This window comes from Heterocephalus glaber, unplaced genomic scaffold (genome assembly GCF_053883595.1).
Source record: "Heterocephalus glaber isolate CG9 unplaced genomic scaffold, H.glaber_assembly_v1.0 deba00001442, whole genome shotgun sequence".
Taxonomy (NCBI): Eukaryota; Metazoa; Chordata; class Mammalia; order Rodentia; family Bathyergidae; genus Heterocephalus; species Heterocephalus glaber.
In genome coordinates, this window is record NW_028258296.1 from 29,504,345 (window position 1) to 29,531,704 (window position 27,360).

The following is a 27,360-nucleotide window of genomic DNA, read 5'->3' on the forward strand; positions in this document are numbered from 1 at the left end:
TTTGACTAGCATGGAATGTGTCTGTCTGCATTATGACATTCTGTGATACTAATACTACTACTGTATTACTAAAATTCAGCTTATAATTGCTTTTACTTATTTAGTTGTAACTGTTGTTCACATTAAGTAAACTTTTGATAAATTATAACCTTCAGGTAAACTGTTCTGTTGACAGATTCCTTATACCTTGTATTCATCAGTTGATAGTTTTTTTAATAGCAGCTTCACTGAAATATAGTTTGAGTACTATAATATTCACCCACTTAAGTATATAAATCAGTAGTTAGGATAATAATGCATTTGCATGTATAAATCAGTAGTTACTAGTGTTTTAGGAATGAATAGGTCTTACCACTGTCTAATTTTCAAAGATTTTCATCAACTCCTCAATAAAATCCATTACGCAATAACACTCACTTCTCATCACCCTCTTTCTCCAACCCCTGGGAGCCACCACTCTACTTTGTCTCTGATGGTTTGCCTGTACTTGACATTTCATAATGAATATAAAATCATACAATGTATGGCCCTTTATGCCTTATCTTCTTTCAGTTAGCTTGATGTTTGCAAGGTTTATCCAGGTTGTATCAATATTTGTGTTAGCTTTCTGTTGCTGTGACAAAATACCTGTTTAAAAAAAGGAAAGATTTATTATGGCTCATGATTTCAGAGGTTTCCATCTATGGTTACTTGGCTCTGTTGCTTTTGGGCTTTGATGAGGGAGAATGTCTTGTTGGGAGGCCTGTGGTGTAGAAAGCAGCTCACTTCATGGTAGATGGGGGAGAGAGGAAGAAAGGTCCTGCAGTGACCTACTTCCTCCAACTAGGACCCATCTCCTAAAGTTTACACCACCTCTCAAGAACGCTGTCAACTTAACGATTCTCTCAATGGATAAATCCACTGATGAGGTTAGAACCCTTAGGATCTAAAGCTTCCTGAAGGCATTTATGTTGTATTCCTCCCTATTTTTATGTGCAATTTTGTTTTAACATATTCTTATCTGTAGGTCATGTAGTATGAGAAGAGGATGGATTAAATGATTGCCAGTAAAAAGGATACAAGATGTATATTGATACCACATTTGTAAAACTGGTGAAATACACATATGCATGTACATATAGAGATACATAGTAAAATGAAATCTGTAGGATATGTATTGAATGTTAAGTGTTAACAGTTTATATCTCCAGATGGTATGGGTTTCTTGTTTTGCTTATCAGATTTTTCTAATTTTTCAGCAGTGAATGTATTACTTATGAGAGAAAGCAATTGAAAAGGATTTTTTCATTGAAACATTTTATAGTCTTTGAGATGGGAGAGTGAGATAATTTTTATAAGACATGAGACTTTAAAGATTTTAATTAGAGAGTTAGAAAATAAGTCAGACCTACAGGCATAGTTTCTCATATATAATATATATTACATAATATATATGTTTATATAGAGGGGGAGTGAGGAGAGAGCGAGCAAAATAGAAGATAAATAGGTAGTAGAGAAAAGTCCAAATATTTTCCCAAATTATTCCATTATTTCAAAAATATTTTAATATACTGTATATGCCTGTTTCATTTATGCTACTAGCTTCTCTTAGTTCCTTGAAGAGAAAGTTTTGTGCTTTCATCTGTTCATTTCTTCTTTGTAAGAGTCTTTCTTGTCAATGACTTGTGCTCTAAGTAAAAGTTTGGCCATTCTTAGAAGATTATGATACAGTGTATTAACTGCTGTTATTCTCTATTTTGTTATGAAATTATTTATTTTTTCATAGAAGTAAAAAATTGCTTTAAATATTTTATTTCTGCTTATATTACATTATGCTAAATGTGAAAATAGTTTTAAAAGAAAATAATATAGTTTATTTAAAAATACTTATTTAATTTTGACGTAACACATATGCTATAAAATCCAAAATGTATAAATCCTGTGCTCAGTTTGGTATTAAGCATTCTTATATTTTTTTATATATTTGGATATGTATACATATGCTCATAAAAAATGTAAGTAGAAATACCATACATTTAGAAGTTTTATAAATTCACTTGTGAAACAAATTATATGCATCATTCTTTTTTCCCCAGCATACTGCTTTCTAGATCTGTCCATGTTAATAGCTAGTGTTCTAGTTAATTTAACTACTCTGTAATATTCTGTTATATGAATATAAGCTTTTTTACAGTATAATTTTTATGGAATAAATTTAATATAGATAATACACATTTAGATTGTATTTAATTTTACAGTATTATAAATTTGCTACATTATTTTACGGTACAGTCTACATTTTCATAGATGATTCATGATAGTCATACATCTATACTTTTCCCAACAAGAATTCTTACATTCTTCTCCCCCCTCCTCCCCCGGGGGGGGGAACTCAGGTACCGGGGGTTGAACTCAGGATCTTGCACTTGCCAGGCAGGCGCGGTGCCACTGAGCTGCATCCCTGGCCCTGAGAATTCTTACATTCTTGTCAGCACATATATCACTTTTTGTTATTTCAGACATGTCTTTTTTAATTCATTATAGTTCATCTTACTTTTCTAAATTGATACATAAATAGAAACTTCTCGTTGCTCTTAAACTTTGTTGTCTTGTTACTTTTATTTTCTTGGTTTTATTATTACTTATTAATTTAACTTCTTAAATGATTTTTATCTAATTTTTTGCCTCTTCTGTAATTTCCATGTTAAATTTATATCACCGAAATGTTTTTAAATTTAAATTTAAAAACATTTATTGAGGAAGCGGACTGGGAATGTAGCTCGGTGGTAGGGACTTGCCTGCATGTGCAAGGCTGTGGATTCAATCCCAGGCACTATAAAAAGAAGAAGGAAAAGGTCTGAATGTTGGCAAGTTTAGAGGGTGGAAAAGTCAATTTTGAATTTAACATGAATTCTTAAGAAAGGCTAGTAGTGTTAGGAAATGTGCTGTCTCTGTAGGTACTCTGTCTCTGTAGGTACTCTATTCTTTTTTTGTTGTTTTTTGGTACCGGGGCTCAGACTCCGGACCTTGCGCTTGCGCGGCAGGTGCTGGAACCACGGAGCTAAATCCCCGGCCCTGTACTCTATTCTTATTTAAATTGGTTTCAGGTATGAATTTTATTATTTATCAAGAGTATTGTAGAGCACCTTGATGTCTCTTTTCTGAATCAGCTTTCCTGAGCCAATCCTCCTGTCCAGGTGTTTCTTTGCAGAAAATGCTAGGATGACTTTTGGAAGAATATAGTTCCCTTCGTGGACTAAAATGTAATGAAAATCCAGTTAGCTTTCCGACAATTTAAAAATAGGAACCAGTGGCAACTAAATAGAAGAAAAAGAGCAACTGCATACCAATTAGCTGCTAGAACTTTAAAGTGCATTTAGTATTATTCTTACAACTTTTTTTTTAAACCTTCCCAGTTTTTTGTGCTGCATAATTTCTGGAGAGCAGCGAGAAATTGGTAGTCCTCTGTTTAAGGCAAAAGATGGCCATTTCACTTCAGAAATATGCTGCATAGAATTAAAGGTCAGAATGGAGAAGGGTATTGAGCTCACAGTCTGTTAATAGTATGTGTTAACCACAGGTGAGGTGAGGTGAGGTGAGGTGAGGTGAGGTGAGGTGAAGTGGCTGGTTGCAGGAAGGAAAACTGGAGAGTATAAGTTTTAATCTTTTTTTTAAAGGTGCTAGCTATTTATTGTCTACTCTTTGTTCTTTTCTTCCTATATTTTCTTAGCTTGGGAAAATGAAAGGGGATTTTAGGTCGAAGTTGTAAAGTTTGGCTTGAGAATAGGCTAGTGCAACAGTATAGTCTGGATGGGCCTTTTAGTCTTTTCAGTTCCCAGTGTGTCCTTGTCATTTGGAATAGTGCCTTGGATCAAGTAAATATTTGTTGAATGAATGAAGGCATGCATGTGTGAAAGAAGTAGAGCAGGCCCCATAGCTCAGTAGGAGGTGATTTGCAGCCTTCTCTGAAAGACCTGAAATCCTGAGTCTCTGTACCAGCGGTTACAGGGCATGCTGATTGTTATCTAGGTAGTTCTTTCTGTCTAACCCTGTAAACATAGTGTCTCCAAACATCCTTTCTCGGTCTATAATTCTAAACCATACTCAGTGCCTGTTAGGATTATATATATAAAGCACTAATGTACAGAAGGTAGTTTTTTTGGTACGGGTGATTGAACTCTGCACCTTGTGCTTGCAAGGCAGGCAGCGGCACCACTGAGCCAAATCCCCGGTCCAGAAGGTAGTTTATTATTCTAATTCAGTATGAAAACTATTTACTCAGAGTTCATCAAGTTAGATATTAATTTAATTAAAGCATATTTACACTAAAGTTTCTGAAGTTTAGTTTCTGAGTATTTGTTAAGAGCCTAGTCATTAACTAGATAAATGTGTCTGGTTTGGGGAGTCAAGAAAAGGCTAAGTAGGGAATGGAGTTCTGGAGCATCTTGCTTTTTCCAAGAAGTATTTCTGCCTCTTACCCCAAAAAGTATAAGGGTAATAAAGTAAATAGCTTGTCCTGCAGGCTGTTGATACCACTTTTTCCTTATGTTTACAAATAGTTTTGTACTTATATTTTCATAGACCCAATGAACATAAAGAAATCTCTGAAGTAGATAAAGTTATTCTAAATCCATCTACACTGAGGCTAAATTCTTAATCCTTTCTATGGCCTCAAGACTGTCCTTATTGGACTTGCCTACCTTTTTACCTTCTGTCATTCTTGTTCCTTTGCTCTAGCATTTTGCTGTGACATATGACACCAGTTTTATTCTTGACACTGGGGTTTTGTGCTTGGTGTTCCTTGTACTTCACTCCCTCAGTTCTCCCTCCAAATAATATTGCAGCTTCACTGTATTTATGCTTCATTTTAAGACTTCTCTTAATTAGGAAGTGGCTAATAAAAGAAGACATTCATAAGTACTTGACTGTTCCTTAGCTGTCCTCTGACTTCATTTACTACTATGCCTTTCATATAGGTCCATCCAGTCTGACCATTTTGTTGTTCCTGGAGCATCTTACACATGTGTTCACTTTGTTATTTTGGGCATGCTGCATGCTGTTTCTTCTGCTTGCAGGTTTTTCTTCCAGGTACTTCTGTGGTTCTAGAACTTCTCACTTCCATATTCAGTTTCTAGGTAACATCTTATTTTCTTGTAAGCATGTTTGAATATGAAGAGCAGTGAAAGTCTGTGTTCTTTAAATGCAGTGCCCATCTTAATAGTTGTCTGTATTGACCCATGTGAAACATAGTTCTTTATATTCTTATTTGTTATAACTATCTTAAAAAAAACTTTTTTTTTAACTATAGAAAGAAGGAAAAAAAGAGCGAGCTGTGGTGGACAAGGTGTTTTTATCAAGGCTTATGCAGATTCTAAAAATCATGGTCCCTAAAACATTTTGTAAAGAGGTAAGTCTTACGAGATTATAATTTTAAGTGTCCAACTTTCAAGATTGATGAGACTAGAAAAATAAATCTTAACACTTTGGTTATACTAGGTTATCTCTAACTTATTACCTGTCATGAAAGCACTTTTGTTCAGTGCCAGTTCTTAGTTTTCTCTTGTTTATAACATACTGTTTCATTCTATTTCATGTGAAATACTAGATTATTACAGTGCAGTTACCTTAAATGGTGTTGCTTTATTATGAATACTGTCAGTGAAAACTATCAATTAAAAAAGACAAACAGGGCCAGGGATTTAGCTCAGTGGTTTTGCCTCCTGCTGTGCAAGCGCAAGGACCTCCGGTACCAAAAGTAGTTCACAGACAAAAAGTTCCATCCCCAGTACCAAAAAAAAAAAAAAAAAAAGAAAAAGAAAAATATTTTTATTACATTGAGATGTTAATAAGTCACCTCGGGCCAAGTGTGGTGGTGCACACCTGTAATCCTAGCAGTTGGGAGGCTGAGGCAGGGAAATTGGGAATTTGAGGCCAGCCTGGAATACATAATGAGAACCTGCCACAAAAATCAAAACAACAGCAACAATAAAAATGACACATTGGTATGGATATGTTTGAGGGTTGCTTCTTCATATTTGATTAAACATATTTTTAAGATATCCCCAAATGGTATGCTATTTCTTTAAATATTTTAAGGAAGTAACCAGGTTATAAGAATTAAATTTATTATTCTTTCTTTTACCCTTTTATCAAGATTATTTTTTAACCATTATTTGATAAGCATTTTTAATGATTATTAAAAAAATTCTGTGTCCTCTGTCTTTACTCACCTCAGCATTCAGTGTTAAGTAGAAATATCATCACCTTTGACTTCTCCTCCTCTCTTGCCTCATCCTTCTCATTGGGATATGATAATTTTTTACTCCTATTCTTACCTGTATATTACAGTGTTCTTTATTCTTACTTCCAGAATCTCTTTTAAAAAAACCTTTTCTGCTAAATCTATCTTCTTAAAATATACTGTTTTCAAGTTTTAAAAAGCATTAGCCTTATAGCCTAGAAATAGCAATTCTAAGATAAAATGTCCCAAAAGTACTAAATTTCTGAAAGAGAACCAACTCCTGTTTCTCTATCACATGGGACTTGGTCCCCTTGCCTTCACAGTGTCATGTTGAGAAACTAAACAGAAATGTAATAACATTTGTTTTTGCCTACTTAGAGGTAATGCTTGCTCCTTGAATTAAAATTGGAAAATTCCGATAGATGCTTTTTTCTTCTTAGTACCTATTAGCTTTCCATTGATTTTAGTGTATGGTCTTCTTATGTGTGGACATATACCTTTATAAAAATGAGATCACACTCACACTTAAAATTTATTCCTTTCTTTAATTTTTAAAATTTCCTTGCCCAGTACCCATGAGTTTCTCACAAATTAGTATCTTCATTTATATACCTACTAATCTCACTATTAACTTACCTGGATCATTATAATGTCTTACTTGGTCTTTTTGTTTTTTTCCTTGTCCAACTAGTCTTTTTTCTAAAACCCTAATACAAACATTTGGCTTCTTTTTTCTTATATGGTAGGTTATTCATAACCTGACTTTGACCCATTTTTCAATATTATCTACTTAGAAATTTCTTTAATTTTGTGATTAGTCCCTGTACTTATGTATTTGTTTGCAATATTTTGTCTGTGACATATTGCCTTGGCACCACCCAGAAATGGCATAACACATATTATACTCTTTGTGAAGGTTTCCTGTCCCTCTTCAGGAGTAATTGTTTTCTTTTTTTTACATCCTGTCTGGTTGTAGAAAATGCAAGCTTCTCTGGAAAGGATAGTATACTACTTAATCAGTTAGCAGCTCAGAGCTCACTTAAACTGTTGCAGGTATTTACTTCATGTAAAATGAATACGAGGTCCCCAGGAGTTAGAAAGAGAGGTAGAGGGGGCTAACTTGGCTAGCCTCCCAGTTTTGTCTACATCTAGCCAGTCCACAGTCATTTATGTACCATCTTTGAGGGATCTAAAAATCCAAGTTTAACCCCAGCTTGAGAAAGCAAAATAAACTTTCTTAGAAATCACAGAAGGTGGGAGGTGGAGTTAGAGAAATGAAAATATAGCATATGAATATATGGAAATTCATGCATACCAAGGGTGAAGGATGGACTACCTATATCAATGCAAATCTTTAGTTTCTGATGCATGAACAACTTAATAGGAATAGTGGTGATTCTAAAGACACCCTTGATAGAAAGGCATTTCAGAACTATTCGTTCTCAGTTTGCTGGATTTTGCTATAGTGAGATGAGCCAAGAATATAAAATGATGGGAAAAATCAGTTAACTATATCTACTGTTACACCTCAGTGATTAATTTAGGATTGGGACTGTATTTAAAGTCTGAATTAAAATGGACAGTTAGCATTCATTAAAATCAACAGGTTCTTTTGTTTCCAGGTGAATACCTATTGAGGATGGTGGGATAGCATAGGCAGATGGTGTTTTTCTTGCCAATTAACTGGCAAACATTGCAGTAGCTTGTCATTTTATGGCTCCATGTAATACTTATATACTTAGGACTTTGCCTTGTCTTTTACTGAAAGGCTATATTTCCAATATCTTCACCATTTTAAAAGCTATATTTGTCTCACACAAATTACACATACCAGATGAAGTTGTCTCTCACTTCAATAACTTTGAACATAATATCCAACAAATGCCACCCTATCCTTCCAGTCAGGCCCTTTGCCCTGACTTTAGCCTCTATGTTACTCTCGTATTCTTCCAGTTTAGAAAATTTAAGGTCAGTTTTGAATGTGAATGCTGGTGGGGGAAGAAGATAGTGGCAAGATTTTCATCTCACACGGAGATAACTGACTCCTAGGTAGTCACCCAGTCACTCATCTCTCCGTCTTTGTAATCTACATTGTGCAGTATTGCTTAAGTAACGTCCTCTATCCATCACTTTTAACATTTTCTTTTATCTAGTAGAAGTTTACAATAATTTTATATTTTCTGAACTCTGGATAGTACCATACTTCAATAGGGGGTTAATGTCTTTTTTTTCCATTAGGTCTTTCACCTTTCTCTCTCTCTTTTTTTGTTTTTTTTTTTTTTTTTGGTACTGGGGATCAAACTCAGGACCTTGCGGTTTTGAGGTAGGCGCCAGCACCACTGAGCTAAATCCCCGGCCCTCTTTCACCTTTCTTAACCTGTAAACTTCATTCTCTCCTTTATTTTACTTGGTCTATTTAACATATTTCTAGTGCCACAAGTATCTTTTACTACTCCAGATCTTCCCATTCCATCACTTATATGAAGATATACAAATACTAGTAACTTGCCTAAATTTTTTGTTTTCTTACTATTTTTTATCTGTAAACCTTGCTTTAATAGCTCAATTGAAAGCTCTTATGAAGACAGGGTCACTACTAGAGATTTTCTAGTAAATTGAAGCAAATTTATGCTACTTGGGGAAAAAATATGCTTTAATGTTTGTTGGTTGTTTATATATCAACCATTATTTTTCTTTGTTAAAGTTGTATGTTTAAAAAAACGAAAGAAAATTTCAAGGTAATCTTAGTCACACTTCTAGCTTTTTTTCATTGACCATTCTATGAGGCAAATTATTTGATGTCCCTGAGATTCACTTTTGAATTATGGATGAAAAAGATAATGATCTATAAGGCTTTTTTATTTATAATTTTAAATTCTTCTTGAACTATATTTTGAAATTGCCTGTAGGTAAAAAATATAGCCCAATTTTAAAGCTTTGAATTTTGAAATCAAATGTCTTTATCAAGCAATATCTCTTAACTTTCTAAAATGCATTTAATTTACTACATTTGCTTTATTTTAGACAGGATACTTGATACTTATTGCTGTTATGCTGGTATCTCGAACATATTGTGATGTTTGGATGATTCAAAATGGGACACTGATTGAGAGGTATGTATCCATTCACCTTCCTCTTATATGTGTAAAATACTGATTTGTCTCATTTAAGTTTTGTCTTTGTAAGCAAAACATAGATTCTAAATTAGATAAAGGATACTTAAACTATGTGTTTGTTCATTTAGTTAGAAAAAATACTTATTGCTAGTTTCTTATGTATCTGTTAAGCACCATGCTACTTGATAATAGGAGTGTGTGTGTGTGCATACCAGTGAATGGGAGAAATTTTATACCAAGCATTACTGAGCTGAGAGTTTATGGAGAATTAGAGATACAGAACCAAAAATTAAAATACAGTGTAACAAGTACTATTATCTAGATTAAAAGAGTAATCAAGTTGAATATTTGAAATTAATAAGATAATTTGGAGGAAAATACCAAAACATTTCAATGAATTATATTGAGCACATTTATTATTACAAAGAAAAATATTTTTAGGCCAACCTTTCTGTTTTGAAGTTGTGCTTTTTATATTTTCTCATTGTAGTCTTTCTCTATATTATTAATCACTGCATTTGATAATTTTGAATTTAAAAACTTCAAAAATGTCATGTGGCATATAATAGGTTATTGTAACCATTCACTTTTTGTCTGTTAATAAAGAAGTTATTGTTGGCCAATTTGAATGTCAGAGTAAAAAATTTTTTTCCCTGTGGGCTGGGAGTTAGCCTAGAGTCAGAGCATTTGTCTAGCCTTGTGTGAAGACACTTATGTCCTTTCATGTGATTTGTAAAATTTTTTTTCCTTTTGTGATTTTAAATGCTATATCTGTTGATAAAAATAAAATCTCCCAAATTAAAATACTTTATTGCAGTAAAAATACATAGGTTCCATCCATTGTGAACAGTGTCATAGTACATATTAGTATAAAATCAGTCATATGTTAATTATAAGGAATCTCATTTAGTAACAGTGTAGAAATTAGTTTATTTTTTAAAATTTTCCCCTTTTATTCAGGTATTGTGATTTCATACTTTTGTAATCTAAACGAATAATAATAATTTTTGTAAACCAGGGATTTTCAACTTTGATTGAATAGATGGTAGTTTTAATTTTCTCAAATACTTTGTAAACTGCAAAGAAAAGGCATTTCCAAGAGAAAGTGGTGCATTAATTTAATTGGTGATGATGGGCAGGTAGACAGTTATATAGTATGAGCCAATTTGTAATTCTACTAGCTCAGTTTTAAAATTTAATTATAAAATTTTGATTTTTTTTACTTTTTGACAAATTGCTTACATGTTTTTGAACATTATTTTGATATTCTTCAAACTTATAAAAATGTTGTAAGACTAACACAAGGAACTTCCTTATGCTCCTAACCCATATATTCACCATTTTTTGTAAAATAGTTATTTTAAGGTTGTTAACTTTCTCCTAAGTAAATATTTTTGAGCCTCTGCTATACATGAGATCTTTGATATTTGGTTAGATACTAATATTTAATATTTGGCCAAACTAAAAGTTTGAAGGTATTATACATCTATGATGTGGCACAATTTTATTTCAAACATTAATGTATTTATCTGACTGTGAAAGTTATGTTGTAATTGGACTTATCTGTCTTTACCTTTTTTCATCTTCCAGAGTAGGTGTAGATTCATGTATTTCTGCTAAAAGGAGTCTCCAAGAGACTTGTTATGATCTTCAATGTACTTCATTTTAGTCTTTATATTTTAGGCTTATTTGTTAGTAATGGCCAATGACTTTGTAACACAGGCAAATCTTAATAGGATAGACATCTTTTTAAAGATAGAAATCATAGTAATTCCATGATATGGAGGAGAATCTCATATCTTCTTGCTGCTTTATCTGATCATAAAGATATATTTTATTTTTACCCATTTGGCAATAAGAAACATTTTAAAATTACCAAACTTATTTTATAAAATCATTATATATTTTGGGAGTTATGATGATTAGAACTATTATAAAATTATTATATTATTTTCTTTTGCAGTGGAATAATAAGCAGAAAAAAGGCTTTATTCAAGAAACCATTTTTTAAATTTATAGCTGCCACTCCAATGGTAAACCATTCCTGAATGATGATGGCATGTGCTTTATCAAAATTTTATTGTGTGTTTCACAGCTTGGGCAGCACTAAAGCACTTTAATTTTATATCATTTGGTTTAAATAATTTTAACATTTCTAAACTTATTGTACTCTTAATTGCTTAATGTTTCTAATATTATTGCTACAAACGATATTTTGTGTGGTTTAATTTGAACTTTCTGCTAGTTCAATTCTTAAAACTTGCTTTTTAAGGCTTATATTAAAACTGGACTATTAATTTTTCCATTAATCTAATGTAATATTTCCCAAAGTACTGTCCAAGGAAATGCTACATGTTATAAACCCCTCTCAGAATTAAAAAGATCATATTATATATTAAATTTTATTTTGGTACCTGGGATTGAACTCAGGACCTTGTGCTTGTGAGACAGGCATGGTGCCACTGAACTAAATCCCCAGCCCTATATATTAAAATTTTTGAGATGTTTGGTAAAGACATTTGTAAGCTTTGTTTAACCTAGGTTTTTTCAAATTTATTTACCTGATGAAAAAGAAATTATTTCTTTGTCATATACCAATCACTTTATTTTGATGGGAAGTGAAGTTTAAATCATTTAGTTCATTGTTTCTCAAAAAACATTTTGGAATATTAGTAAGAATTGAAAGAAAAAGTTCTGTGATCAAATAAATTATACCTCTTCAGTAAATCATAGAAATATCCTACTCAGAGGTTTGTTATTTATATAATAATGGCTTTCAAACTTTTTAATAAAGTAGTAAAACCCTTAGTGTACATTCTCAATTTATATTTTAAAAACAGTTAAATATGTAAAATAGATAGAAATCAGATAAAAGAGGACCCAATTCTGTTGAACTGTGTCAAGGGAACTGTAGCCTCTACAGAACTATTCTGACTCTTCTCTGATCTATCATTTAGCCCCAGAGTTGGTAAACTAGGACCCCACAGGTAAAATCTCACTATGGATCATCTATTTAGGTAAAATTTCTTTAGAATATAGCCAGGTTCATTCTTGGTTGCTTTTACTTTATAGCAGCAGAAGTGAGTAGTTCCAACAGGGACCTTATGGCCCACAAAGCCTAGAATACTCTTAACCCTTTAAGTAAAAATTTGCTGATCCCTCCCTAGTGTTTCTTCTATCAGTAGTTCATATAAGCGAGAATCAAGATTTTAAAAACAGACAAATGCTACTTTGATGTATCAGATACCAAACTATTCCTAGTGCTATAAAGTTGTTAATGTTTAATTGTCTAAACTTTTATGGCAGCTTAAGCCTCCCCCCACTTTTGGTATTTTTACTGAGGGCAGTCATTATTCTTTTTTGTGGTGCTGGGCGTGGGGATGAACCCAGGGCCCTCACCTTGCTAAGTAAGCACTATCCCTAACACTGAGCTGCATCGCCAGCCCCTAGTTATCATTCTTAACTTTGTCATTTACAGAATGAGGTTCAAGCAAGCTGTTTTAAAATGATAACATTTCAAAAGTTTCAGATGTGTTTTTGTAAAAAAAAGTTTTTTCATATTTTTTTTCTGTTTTTTTTTATTCATTGGAAATTTGTGGGAATAATTTTTAAAGCTTTATAGATATCATTGTAGTCTCTTGCTTTGCTTCTTTTGCAACTAACACATTGCATGTGGTTTGCAGTGGTATCATTGGTCGTAGCAGAAAAGATTTCAGAAAGTACTTACTCAACTTCATCGCTGCCATGCCTCTCGTAAGTTTAATTCTTTAAAAATTTTACTTCATCTTGTTATAATCTTTGAAGATATTTACTTATTAAATTCTTTAAAGATTTATGATACATTACTAGGTTTCAATTTTGAGTTTAGTTTTGTTATTGATAGCCTAGTTTTTCAATGTAAACCTTTACTCTAAAAAAATAAATTATATTTGACTCAGTGCCATTTAGTATATACATGTGGGTTTGTTCATTTGTTTGTTTTTAACATTCAGATGAGGGTTTTTTTTACAATGTTTAGTAGCATTCTGATGGCAGTAGTACCTGTTTCACAGTGTGACAACCAAAAATGTTTCTAGAAATTGCCAGATTGGAGGTTAGGCAGGGGCCACAAATCATCCTAGTTGAGAGCTACTGCTTAGGGTATTACTTGTTGTAAGTTGAACCCCTAAATATACTTTAGGATAAATTGAAATTTAGGATCTGAACTTAATAAAAATAAATTTCTCAGTATGAAACATGAGTGATTTTCTTAGCTTTGTTCTTTATTTTATTGGTCTTGTAAGAATTTTAGTATTCTAAATTTGGGGATAGAAAAGGAGAACTTTGCTTGTTTGTAAAATCCAATTAAATTGAAAATATGTAAGAAATTCTAGTTTAATAAAGCTTGAAGATGGGCATATGTAGATTTTAGACTTTCTAAATAAGAAATTGCGATAAACAACATAGATACAGTAAGCTCTTGACTTATTTGAATGAGTTCCCTTCTGGGAGAATGTTTGTAAGTCAGATTCATTAATAAGTTCATTGAAGTGAGTCTCACACACCTTTGACACAAATATACAATATAAAGCATAAAAAGACCAAACGTATATACAAATACTATAATTAAACTTTTTACTTTTACAGTTACCTTGAAATGGTACAGTACAGTACAACAGTAAATAAGTTATTTTTACTTTTACAGACTTTAAAATGCTAAGGTAGACACATGAGCTACTTTCGTGATTTGTTCGCATCTAGGAACACTTGTCGTGTGAGGTCCATTCCTATCTGTGAAAGTTTGCAATTCCAGTGTTCCTAAGTTGGGAGACTTACTGTACCAAAGATTGAGATTCAAAAGAAGACCAGTATTTTGCAAACACTACTTGATAAAATTTTTAGTAACTTTGAGTTTGGAATATAAATGAGTTCAGTATTTTAACGTGATAAAAAAGATTAATAAAAATTATAGTCAAGATTCTAAAAATCTGGAAAATAGTATTAGTTGGTATAAAACTATTTTTTAAACAAATGTATGTACAGTGTGTATAGAATCCTATTGTCTAGATTTATAGTGCAGGCTGTAGGAAACAAAGTATAAACAAATGTTTGAACTTCTAAAAGCAAGTCTTTAAGTTAGATGACAAGTTTTTTTTACAAAAGAAAAAGATGTCAAGATTTGTCTTACAATTAAAATTGTTCTCAAATGAAGTTCCAAGTAAAGCTTAACATAGGATAATTAAAGCCAATTGCATTTGATTTAGTTTATTCTCTTTATATTATTATAAATTCTGAGTAAAATAGAACAGAATTATATCAGTGAACACCATCATTTATAAAGATTCAGGATTTGGGGATGCAGCAAATGCTAGAGAAGTAAATTATAATTTACTAAGTAGAAGTAAAGTAAAAATAATAATGTTTGTTTGTTTATTTTAGATCTCTCTTGTTAATAACTTCTTGAAGTATGGGTTAAACGAGCTCAAATTGTGCTTCCGAGTGAGGCTCACTAGATACCTCTATGAGGAATATCTCCAGTAAGTGATATTCTATTTTAAAGTTTAAAATAGTTAATTTGAACAGTAATATTTGTGATATTGAGGGCAGATTTTTTTTTTAAATTTATTGGATAGATACGTTTTTCAAGAAAATGGCTCTCAGACCTAGAAACATGTTGGGAAAGACCTTTCAGTAATTTGGAATCTCATCTTGGCTCTTCCATTAGTTGTCAAGGCATCCTTCTCTGGACTAGTTTCTTTACTCTAAAATAAGTTAGGACAATCCTTAGGTTTTCCAAACTTTTCTTTGCAATAGGTGATATAATGTGAATATTTTTGTTTTGTTTCTAAAACCACTTGTTTTAAAGTCATTTTCTTATTGCCACTTTAGGGCTTTCACATACTATAAAATGGGAAATCTGGACAACAGAATAGCCAATCCAGACCAGCTGCTTACACAAGATGTAGAAAAGTTTTGTAATAGTGTAGTTGATCTATATTCAAATCTTAGTAAGGTAAGTTTTTTTCTTGCTACATTATTTTAAATTTTGAATGTAAGCAAATTACATAAAATTGATTTAATAGAACAGTATATATCCATATATATTTAATGCTTTCATAAGAAAATTAGTGTGGTTAATAATTTTAATTACATAAAAAATTAATGTTTTATATTATTTTTCTAAGGTTATTTGGCTCATAAGTGAAAACCTTGTAAGAATTTTGAAGGCTGATTTCAGTAAAATAACAGACATTAAATTCTCATCTCTTGACCTGCGTATTTCTAACAGTTGTTACAAATTGACGATCAATTTATGTTTCCAGTTCCATGTCCATAAATCTAGATGAGGGGCTTCCTACCCATTTCTCTGTATCAGTATCCCTAATTCTTTGTAGTTCTTTTTTTTTTTTTTTGGTACCAAGAATTGACTTGAGGACCTTGCACTTGGGCACCACTGAGCTAAATCCTTGGCTCAGTATCTAATAGATAGTATTCTAATAGATCATTTAAGTTGTCAAAAATTTTTACAAGAAGTAAGTTTATTTTAGTTTTCTGATTACTGTCTTTCTTCTTCTCAGAATATTGCCAAAGCTCTTGATTCTGATAGGCCTTAAACCAGGTTTCTGTCTTCCTGATAATTTCTTCAGTTCTTTCTTATCTCATTCTGCTCACCACCCTTAAACTTGCTCTGTAGTCTTCTCATGAAACCATCTTCATTGTCATTGTCTCCTACATTGAATAAGATTGTCTGCCCCCCATCCCTCACATCATCATCTGAGATGCTCCACTTTCCCCTCGAATCCACATGACTACCATTAGTCTGGAGTAGGAGCTTGTCTCAAACTGACTGATATAGCATCTTTGCCTCTGGTTACAATTGACCCAAATATCCATTCTTGAGACGAAAAGCTGTGTATAAGGGACTGGGTCATATTATAACACTAGGAATGTTCCTGTTTCAACCATGTAGCTGGATGGAGAGGAGAGGAGATTCTTGGAAAAGTGTGTATCTATAGGATCTTCCTCTTTGCATATAGGCAAGATACTTTTTTACTTCCTTCTTAACTCTCCAGAAGCCTTTGCTAACTAATCTCAAACTCTTAAGAACTCAGACAGCTACAGTACCTCAGTAATGCATCTTATCTTTTACCATGTTTCAAGTTTGTTCTTGATGTGGAGGAAGGTAAGGCTAAGTGGATGTATAAAATTGTTCATGTAATTGTATAGCCAGTTTCATAGACAAATTATTATGTGTTCTTTATATGTTGGCACTTGTGCAAATCTATCACTCAGGTCTTACCACATCTACAATAGAGAAGAGTGTTATCAAATTAATTATAATGTCACTGCGTACTACAGTATTTGCTATTTGAAACATCTGATTTATCTCATTTAAATTATGAGATATTTTTGTCTGTAACTGTGTGTGTGTGTGTGTGTGTGCGCGTGTGTCTGAAAGGGGGTGCTAGGCAGGCTGTACTACTGAGACACATCATCAGCCCTTTTTAAACTTTTATTCTGAGACAAGGTCTTTCTATTACCCAGGCTGTTCTGGAAATTGTGATCCTCATCCATCTGCCTCCTGAGAAGCTGGGATTACAGGCATGGGCTACCATGCATAACTTATCAATAACTTTTAAATGTACTTGAATTTTACAAGTATTTCTAGCTTGTTAATATATAAGAAAAAAAGATGGAAAGAAAAAGTAGGTCCTAGCATTAACCAGTTCATAAACCAAGTCATCTATCTATCTTGTAATAATGTGGATATTAGTTGAAAGGGGTAGCTATAGACTTACAATGAATGAACACAATTTGCAGTCCCTGAAACACATTTCCAGGTGTACACTACTTACAGTACATTAGTTGAGTTGTCTCTACATGAGGAGCAGTACCTTAATGTATTCTAGTTCTAGAAGCTTGAGTTTTATATCACAAAATTAGTTTAATGAGCCCCCTTGATTATTTCAATGTATAATTGTTCTAATAAAGTAATTGACTCAAATAATATTGCAGCAGAAAGAGCCTCTCATTTTATGGGTGAAGATGATTAGAAACCAGAAAAGTGAATAGCAGATTTGGGGTTAAAAATGGGTAACTTTGCTCAGTGTCTTTATATTATATTGCATATTACTAACTTACTAATTGGTAATTATTACAGAAGAGCTATTTTGATGAAAAATAATAAGCATTTCTCCCACCTAATGGTCATTAGACATTGTTCAGGCCATCACCATTTTAAGTTCCTTGAGATAAGAACTGTATTTTTTGTGCCTTCATTGATCTGTGTATAGTGTATTGTGCTATGTGGGAACTGTACATGTTCATAATTATGTATTAAATTTTGAATATTTTATATTCAATATGTATGAGTTAGTCTAGCCTAGCCAATCTATTTCATTGGTCTAATTCTGTATATTCTGATTTACTTTACAGCCATTTTTAGACATAGTTTTGTATATTTTCAAGTTAACAAGTGCAATTGGAGCTCAGGTGAGTCCACTTTTATTGTACCACTTAAATTGCTACATTACTGTCTTGTGAATGGCCTGATGATCTAAGAATTTTTTTGTATTTCAGAATACATGTTTTCACATTATGTACTGAAGATTTTTTAAATATTCTAATTTTTCTTTTCAATTTCTCTTAAGGCAGATACTTGAAATATTTTTTATGGCACTAGTCAGAAGTACTTAAACACTGAAGATAATATCATTTGTTTTTGCAAACTAATGTCTAAAGAAATTTGGAGAGCCATTTTTAATATAAAATTTGAATGTTAAAATATCAGCAATATGTTTAGAATGAGTATAATAGTTTCAAAATATTTTATAATAACATTAAATTATTGGCTAGCCCATGAGCCTTATCAACCTGTCTCTGATATTTGTGATGACAAGAATCACCTTTAAATTTTCTCTGAGTATTCTTATTAAAGTCTAACTATAGCCATTTAATAAGTAATGTTATATATTTATAACACAGCCATATAATAGTGTGGTTATTTTCTGTATATATCTATGTGTGTATGTATACATGCATTTTGTATTTGATTAATAATCTATGTAGGGGTATTTGTTGCTTTCCAAAGCACTGGATAAAACAGTTTTTTAATTTAAATTCTCTTGTCTATCTTTCTAACCTTTTGCTATCCCATGAGCCAAGTTTAATCATTCTCATAGCTTCTTTCACTATATAAATGGGTGAATAGATTTAATAATCTCTCTTGTCTCTATGCCCTAATATACATCTTACATTTTTTTATTTAAATTATCTCAATGTACAGTATGTCTGTTATCTGATTCTGCATTTCTTTTTTTTTTTTGATTCTGCATTTCTTAAAAGCAGTTTTAGTTATCTCTTTGTAGATATGTAGCCCATATTTGTAATAGTTGTTGAATCCATTGAGTTGGCTTTAATTTTTTAAAATCTTGACTATACGCTGTATTTTACATATATTATACTAGATAATAGAAATGACAAGGTAAATTCTGGAGGTAGAGAAATTCCAATATGTTGTAAGGGTTATTCAGGCAATGATAACATAGTGTGATAAGTCTAATGATGGATGTTTCAATGAAGTAGTTAGTGCCTAGAGGAATTGGAGCTGATATTGGAGCATTATAAAGAGATAGAAAGGTGTCTGTTACATACAGCAAGCTTGCCATACAGAAGAACAGCCTCACTGAATGGCCTTCTGAGAAGAGAGTTTCAATATGGCAGAGCACAGGACATATACATATAAGAATGAAGGGAAGGTCTACAGTGATCTTGAAAAGGTAGACTTGAAGCTTCTTAGGATTGTCAGTGGATGTAAAGTCATTTTACAAAGTTAGTTGCTGGAAGCAAAATGTACAAGCAGGAAAGGCAGGTAGACATTGTCTGGGGGAGTTGAGCTTGAGGTACCTACTCAGTAGTGAGCTGAAGGTGTATGGAACTTATCTGGTGATACTGTCTTGGATTTGTAAAAGTGATGGAACTAGAGGTGTAAATTTGGAGTGAGATGAGAGCTAGGAAAGGAACCTGAGTTAGTATTGACATTCAAAGAAAAACCAAAAAAGGGATCTGAGAATTCTTACAGAATTATATGAGCATATCTAAAAGAATTTCAACAGAAGAATGTTATATGCCACATAAAAAGTAAGAACTATAAATAGGAATGTTTAGGTGAACAAATGAGGGAGAGTTGGGGAAGGAGCTGTAGTAGTTGAAAGAGTAGATGAGTAGAAGTTAGACTGGTGTGTACTTTCTCAGGAAAGAAACAGAAAAATAACCAAAGCAGCAGTTTCTCTCAAAAGTCATTGAAGTTAAATATAGAAATTGTACATGTTTGCATCTAGTGAACTTTATTATCCTTGAGTTTTGTGTATCTTTTTCTGTCAATGATAATAGGGCCCCGCAAGCATGTTGGCCTACTTGCTTGTCTCTGGGCTATTCCTAACTCGACTCAGAAGGCCCATTGGTAGGATGACAGTAACTGAGCAAAAGTATGAAGGTGAATATCGGTATGTTAATTCCCGGCTCATCACAAATAGGTAAGAAGGAGAGTATGAATGCTATACTGAAAATTCATTTTTATAGATAGTGATTAATTTAAATTGATTTCAGAAATGCTGGTGGTATTGTTACTGAAATAGTGCATGTGTTTACTTGTTTTGAAAATGTATATTATTGAAGGATATTAATGTTGTCTCGGGGGGGGGGTGGTTGTCTCTGAGTGACCCTCTGCCTCTCTTCGGGTCCTTGCCCTCACTCCAGTGAAGAATAATGAAGTGGGACTCTTAACAGAAAATGGAGGAGTCAAGACTGGTATAGGAAGAAACAAAAGTTTATTTAAAGTGTAGCAAATACAGAAGAAGTAGAAGAAAAGCTGTCTTAGCAGCAGAGTGGTGCTGCAAGATAGTTTAAGGTATACATCATACTTATAGGGGTAAGCTGGTTTCTAAAAATAACTTTTTTACCAATTGGTGTAGTCTAGGCCAGTCAGGGTCTTAGCTTTTGTTTGTGGGAAGGGGACAAGATTAGTGTATAGTAAATGTGAGTAATACTTTTATAAAGGTTACAGTAGGGTACATTTTTTTTTCAAGCTCGTGGAACACAGTAACCATATGATTATTTTACAATGTTAGCTGAGTTTTGTCTTGTATTTTTTTAATGCCCCTACATTAGTTTTGTAAAGTACTTGTAATCCTCCATATTTCACATGTTTTTATCTTGTTAACCATGTTGTATCCCTCATTATGTCTTCTGTTGACTAATTTCCTGTTCATTTCAATTGCAATTTAATTATGGTACAATCAAATTTGCATACAGTACTTATTCAAAGAAAATTTTGCCTCAGTTTATCCACAAATATTTTAAATTTGAGACTATGTTTGCAGTGTTCAGTCTTCACTCTTACTGCGTATTTCTACCTATTTTGCTGTGCTTCTACCTATTTTCCAGATAACTTTAAAATCTACAATAGGAAGAAAAAATGTAAGCTTTGGAGCCAGCCATACTAGTTGCAAAGTCACCTCCTCTACTTATCCATTATACATTATATGATTTTAGCAAGTTATTCCTAGCCTCATTTTTCTTATTTATGATAGTGGGTAATACAGAGTTATTATAAGGATTCTTTTTGATATGGTGCCAACTACTCAATGAATTTTCTCATCTGTCAACCTTAAGTCAATTTTGAGGCCCCTAATATTTACTCAATACTCTGTAGGCTACCTTATAAGAATTTTAAACATTACTTAGGAAATTACTCTCTTAACAGTCCCCTCTTTTCTTACTTGCTTGGATTGTTAAAACAGAACCAGTTTTATATGGAGTTTTGCACTCTTAAGAAGGCAAAGGAAAAGAGAGTGAAACAGAGAGATGGTTTGCCAAGTAAATGAAAGGTGATAGCAGTTAGGATGCTTTTTACTATAAGAAACAACATATGGCTCATAACTCCCCAATAGTCAGGACATTTACTGATTCACATAATAATTCATAACACAAAGCAGTTTCAGGCCCGGCAGGATCAAGACTGGCTTTTGTTGGATATTCTTTTGGCTCTGCCCTCTTTTGTATGTTACTCCTTTCTTCTGTTAATTCTTCTTAGAATCACGAGATAACAAAAGCAGTTCCAGGTTTCACTAGCCCCTCTCCCTTGCAGAAAGGTCTAGAAACAAAAAGTGGCCATTTCTTCTAGTGTGTCTTTAAGAGAGAAAGAGGGGGAAGAAAAAACTTTACCAAAAGGTTTACAGCCAGATTTCCCTCACATTCTGTTGGCAAAATTACACTTGTCCATGCCTAAAGCAATCACAACCAAAGACCATTTGGGACCTGTACCCTATGAATGGGGTAGAGTCAGTAAAAAGCAGTAAGATGCACAGGAAAGGATAGATAATCTTTAAGAACATTTGGTTTCTCTTAGGAAGAGGTACTTGGGAAAGAAAAGATGTTAGGCAGCCATCAGTATTCTAGGATTTTCATTCTTTTCAGGTTTTTAATCAGGACTAAAAGGACTCTGTTCAGGAGAAGGAGAATCTTTACTTTCCTCCATAGGCTTAGATGGACAGAGGTGGTAGAAGGAAATTTTTTAAAGTAGGTATAGGTATAGAATTATTGAATTTGCATGCCCTGGGATTCTTGTACTTGGGATTCTGGTATCTGGGGATCTGTATCATTATGTTAAAGAAACCATGAAGCATAAATAAAAGTGATGCATCTGCCAGGTATGGTGGTGCACACTTGTAATCTCAGCACTCTCAAGGCTGAGGCAGGAGGATCACTGTTAGTTCAAGGCCAGGTTGGGCTACATAGAGAGATCCTGTCTCAGAAACCCAAGCCAAAACGAAACAAAAAGTGATGCATCTTTATGGAAAATTAATTTTACTTGAAGAAGCTGAAGTAGATACTTCTTTTTTATAATGGAAAAAATATAGGTGCATTTTGGAGTAGCTTATAAAAAACAAATTTTTAAGGGAAAGAAATTAATTATAAGAAATACTGTTTTTATTGAAGATTGCTTCATCTGTGTCTTATAGACTTCCATGTAAATACTTTTCTCTGCTATAAGAGGTATTTTGCTGGGATAGTTCGTGTTGTTTTTACATGTTGGAAAGACTAAACTTTGGGGTTTTTTTAGGAGTTTTAATTTTTAGCTCCTTGATTTGCTGGCTGTATAGCTTTAACAAATTTACTCCAATGACCTCCTTTTTTTCTAGTCAAGATCCTTGTGACCCTTGTAGATCTATTCAAGCCAGCTCAAGAAAAGGAGAACTGTTGTGAAGATATAGTGGTGTCTTAGCTACTTTGTCTTCACTGAGATACAATACCCAACACCCACAAATAAAAGGAGAGGTTTATTTTGGCTCATGTTTCAGTCCATAGTCAGCAGATTCTAAGGCAGGAAGGGCATTTTGGAAAGGTCTGACAAAGGAAAGCTGCTCACATCATGGCGACCAGGAAGCAGAGAGAGAAGGGAAGATCTGGGGAAGGAGATAGACCATTCCAGGTTACACCCCCAGTCACCTGCCTCTCACCAGGCCCTGACTCTTAACAGTAAGTCGGATGTAGAGCCCCTATAATCCAGTCACCTTCCACAAACGCTGTCTCAGTGCATGAGCCTTTGGGGGGACACTGCAGATCCAAACCACAACAGTGCAGTTTCCAAGGGTAAGAATAGCAGTGCATACTGGCTTCCTAGAAGCTGGCTCTGGACTTAGCCCACATTTCTGCTTTTCAAAGGCTGTATGTATGTCATGGTATCACTACTTAATTTTTCTCAACTATTATTCTTTGTTTGGTCTGTACTTTAACTTCTGGTCTATGTTCGTCTCTTATTTCGAATTTGTGAGAGTTAGCCCATTATATCTGTTCTACCCAGGCTACCTAGAGCATAGGTTGCAAGTCCAGCCTATGATCTTGTCAGGCGCATACTCCTGTGACCTGATAAGCTGGGCTAGAAATAGGATCTCAAGTATAGATCCTGGTTTAAGATGTATAGCACCAGATTAGCTCTTAGTCACAATATGCTTTAAATACAAACATTCAGTCATCAAATACTGTGTTTTATTTTTCAGGATTAAATAACATTGAAATTAACTGCTAAATTATTTTTTTAATAGCGAAGAAATTGCCTTTTATAATGGGAATAAAAGAGAAAAGCAGACAATCTACTCAGTCTTCCGAAAACTGGTAAGACAACATACTTGAGGCTCATGTATTTATGCAAAGACTTTTTTGGCCTGTGCCAAGATATATATCTCCATATCTATATGATTATGTATATATACATATCTTGACTATTCTTATTTTTAAACAGCTATCAAGAATTTTATTCTGTATTTTTAATTAAAATGAGATTTAAAACTATCAATGTGTTAAATTTTCCATTTATAAATGGATAGATACAGTAGTTGCTTAAGGAGTTTTACTGACAGCTTTAGTGATTCTCTCATAGTTTATTCCTGTAACAGTCATGAAAATACACTGAAGATTATTATGTAGAGTGGGAGTCAGCAAACATTTTTTAAAGGATAATACTGTATATAATGTGTATATATTTTAGACTTTTCAGTTCATACAATCTGTTGCAACTGTTCAGCTCAGCTACTCAAATGTACCTATATACAATATAATACATGAATTAAGAGATATGGTTGTATCCTAATAAAACTGTATTTACAGAAACCAGTGACAGTGCCAGATCAGGAATATGGGACTTAGTTTTCTTACCCTTGATTTAGAATAAAAAACATTGTTTTATGAATGATATACTTCATTTTTAATTTACTTCCCACTTGGAAAATTTGAATTCAAGTAATTTTATCCATTACTCATTCAAAAGATACTGCGTTGCCATCTAGGGTACAGGATGGGTGCCACCATTGAATGCTAATGATAATTAGGTGATGACATAATCATGAATGGACTTAATATGAGAAAATGGAAAAATAGGAACAAAATCTTTGTAAATAGGAAGGAATGGAGGGGTTGAAGGGAGGGCTGGGCAAGGGTGAAAAATAAGAACCAAGAGAGACTATGTAAAGGTGCAAATTTCCAATGATGAATGTCATTATATTGTATACCTAAAATGTACCAATGGTTAGAATGAATAATTGATAATGCAAAATAGGAAGAAAAGGTCCAAAGGGGTAGGGTTAGTGGGAGGGGCAGGGGAAAGGAAAGAAGGGAAAGGAAAAATGCTGAGAAATGGAAAAAATGGAAATAAAGTCTTTGTAAATAGGGAAGGATGGAGTGGGTGAAGGGAGGGCTAGGAATGGGGAAAAAATAAGAACCAAGATGCATCATGTAAAGGTACAAGATCCCAATGAGAAATGTAATTGTGTTGTATACCTAAAATGTACCAATAAAAGAACTTAAGAAAAAAAAAACTGCCTTCAGGGAGCTAATATTTTAATGGAAGTTTGTGGAATTGCACATATATTTTAGGTTATTTAGAAAGATTGAAGAGGTTGTCATTTTAAATTACTTCAGAATTGAATTTTTGCCTTACTCTATTTAATATGACTGATATTTTGGCATACTTACTGACAAAATGCATTTTTAAGTCAGTTTTCTGGGGAATGTTGTTTACCAGATTGCTTTTCACATGGCTTGTTTACTCTCATCCTATAGATTTTCAGCCCAAATATTAATACTTCATTGAGGCTTTTACCTTCTCTGACCAGCTTATTTGGAATAGCCTATGACAGTTGCTTCCTGTTTTAATTATCTGTTTCCTTAAAAGCCTATAATTGCAGTTCATAATTACCCTGTTTGTTTGCTAGTTATTCTCCTATGTTAGAATCTAAACTCTATTACCTTAGGGTTTGTCTTAGTATTCACTGAGTAAATATTCCAAACATTGTTCTTGTTGGAGAATATACTAAGAATGTGCTACCCTGTACTTAGTAAGCCTGAATGTTTGTTGTGGGACAGCTAATATGTAACCAACTGGATGTTCTGTATAATTTCAGATAGTAATAAATTCTGTGACCAAAAATGAAGCAGGATAAAATGTGATAGGGACTATTGTGTAGCTAGTTTAACTAGAGTGGCTTCTTTTTTTGAGGAGGTGACGTTTACAGAAGCTCATATGAAGTGAGAGAGTCACAAATGTGAATAGGAAGAAAGCATTGCTAACAGAAGGAACAGCAAGAAGAAAGCATTAAGATAGGAGTGTGAGGAACCGGTGTTTTTGGTGCTCAGTGAGAAGGAACAAAGTAGAAGCAGATGAACTTGAAAGTAGAGTTCAGTGCCAGAACATGCAGCACCTTCAATAATCTGATATATGGATAATTTGAAAACATTAAAACTAGAATGAAAAACATTTTCAGATTTGTAAATCTGGCATAATGCATACTCAAAGCTACAGATGCAGGCTTTGTGACATTGATTTACTTTAGGATTCTGTTTTGAGTGCAGTGTAATTTTTAGAGAAGGGACAGGCCAGGTGTCTCCATCAAAGCATTGAGTGCCTCTGTGGATAGCTAATGTTTTATTCTAATCAGCTCATCTCTGGTTTTTTTTTTTGCTTTGATTTTTTTAATCAGTTTTGGGATATATGCATCTGGTAGTATAAATACAAGTATTATACTGTTACATGTAAGAGTATATAACATTGTTAAAATTGTATAGTTTCCATAAAAATTAAGTGTTTGGCATCTGCTCTGTGATCAACATTGTATTCAACGAAGTATGGTATGCAATATAATCAAATATCATAGGCATTCAGAAAATATTGAATAAATGAATTACGTAGTTTGTTACTTCATCATGATAGATTTAAAAAAAATATATATATATATAAAGAAAAAATATATTTTGTTTATTTATTTGTTTTTGTTTTCTGCCAGGTGGAACACCTACATAATTTTATTTTGTTTCGGTTTTCTATGGGTTTCATTGATAGCATAATTGCCAAATGTAAGTATGTTTTAAAAAGATGGTGTAATGAGATTTGTGGCAAAAGTGAAATAATGGTAACATTAAATCTTAACTGCTTTGTTTCAGACATTGCCACTGTTGTCGGTTATGTAGTTGTCAGTCGTCCTTTCCTAGATTTATCTCATCCACGACATCTCAGAAGTACACATTCAGAGCTTCTAGAGGTAAAGTAATAGTAATAACAGAATGAAAACTTTAAAAAGTTAAAATGTCTTATTTTTAATTTTAGAAATGTAAGTGAAAACTAATATTTATTTCTATTTTAGGATTACTACCAAAGTGGAAGGATGCTTTTGCGAATGTCTCAAGCTCTGGGTCGAATAGTTTTGGCTGGCCGTGAAATGACTAGATTGGCTGGGTAAGATTAGTAGTAATGAACAATTGCAGCAAATAATTTTTAGAAACATATTGTCCTTAATATGTTAATGTCCTTAATATGTGCTATGTTGAGGTTAAGATAAGGGGCAGCATTTCCTACTGTATGAAACTGGTTTTGATAGAAAATTAAGGAATATTTTTTTCTGAGAGCGAACATTTCATGTTTCCTGAAGACAGCTGTTTTGAGCCTTACATTAGATTAGTGATTCTCAAGTGTCTGTTTTATAGACTCTGGCATTTGATAAGTTGGGAAATGATGAATAATGGCAGTCTGTTCTTAATTTACAGAAATTTAAGTTAATGAGTAGGATTTTCTCACTTGAACTTCTTTGTTCTGTCATTCTTAGATCATTTTTTTTTTTTTTGGTACTAGGGATCGAACTCCAGCCCTTGCCCTTTCGAGGCAGGTGGCAGAACCACTGAGATAAATCCCTGGCCCTAGATCATATTTTTGATACCAGCTTCTTAGCAAAATAAATGAACAGAGATGAGGTTGATTTTAATGAAAGGATATGGAAAATTAACTTGGTATCTATAGGTGCATTTATAGATTTAGTCATGTTACGTAGTAGTAACATTGTTTTTAGACTATGGAACAGAATTGAATACTGTATGTCAGTATTTCAAACTCTAATGCAAAAGTACTATACTTTTTTATACTTTTTTAATACTATACCCATAGTATAAAAACCCCACCATAATTTAAAAAGCATCATAGTTTTCTGATTATATGGGGAC

At 33.1% G+C, this 27,360-nt stretch overlaps 1 protein-coding gene across 2 annotated transcripts in view; it reads left to right on the plus strand.

The window, feature by feature from the left end:
- The window catches only part of Abcd3 (ATP binding cassette subfamily D member 3), an 82,348-nt gene that overhangs the window by 22,562 nt on the left and 32,426 nt on the right, over nt 1-27,360 (plus strand). The window contains exons 3-13 of one of the 2 annotated variants that reach the window (XM_087213159.1): nt 5,288-5,386; nt 9,245-9,333; nt 11,300-11,369; nt 14,755-14,852; nt 15,205-15,328; nt 17,752-17,808; nt 19,708-19,850; nt 23,421-23,490; nt 26,154-26,223; nt 26,311-26,408; nt 26,511-26,602. In XM_087213159.1, the coding sequence (XP_087069285.1) occupies nt 5,288-5,386; nt 9,245-9,333; nt 11,300-11,369; nt 14,755-14,852; nt 15,205-15,328; nt 17,752-17,808; nt 19,708-19,850; nt 23,421-23,490; nt 26,154-26,223; nt 26,311-26,408; nt 26,511-26,602 (1,010 nt within the window). Of the gene's footprint in view, nt 1-5,287; nt 5,387-9,244; nt 9,334-11,299; nt 11,370-13,019; nt 13,090-14,754; nt 14,853-15,204; nt 15,329-17,751; nt 17,809-19,707; nt 19,851-23,420; nt 23,491-26,153; nt 26,224-26,310; nt 26,409-26,510; nt 26,603-27,360 lie in introns of both variants that reach the window. The other variant, XM_004841235.4, reaches the window with a different exon arrangement.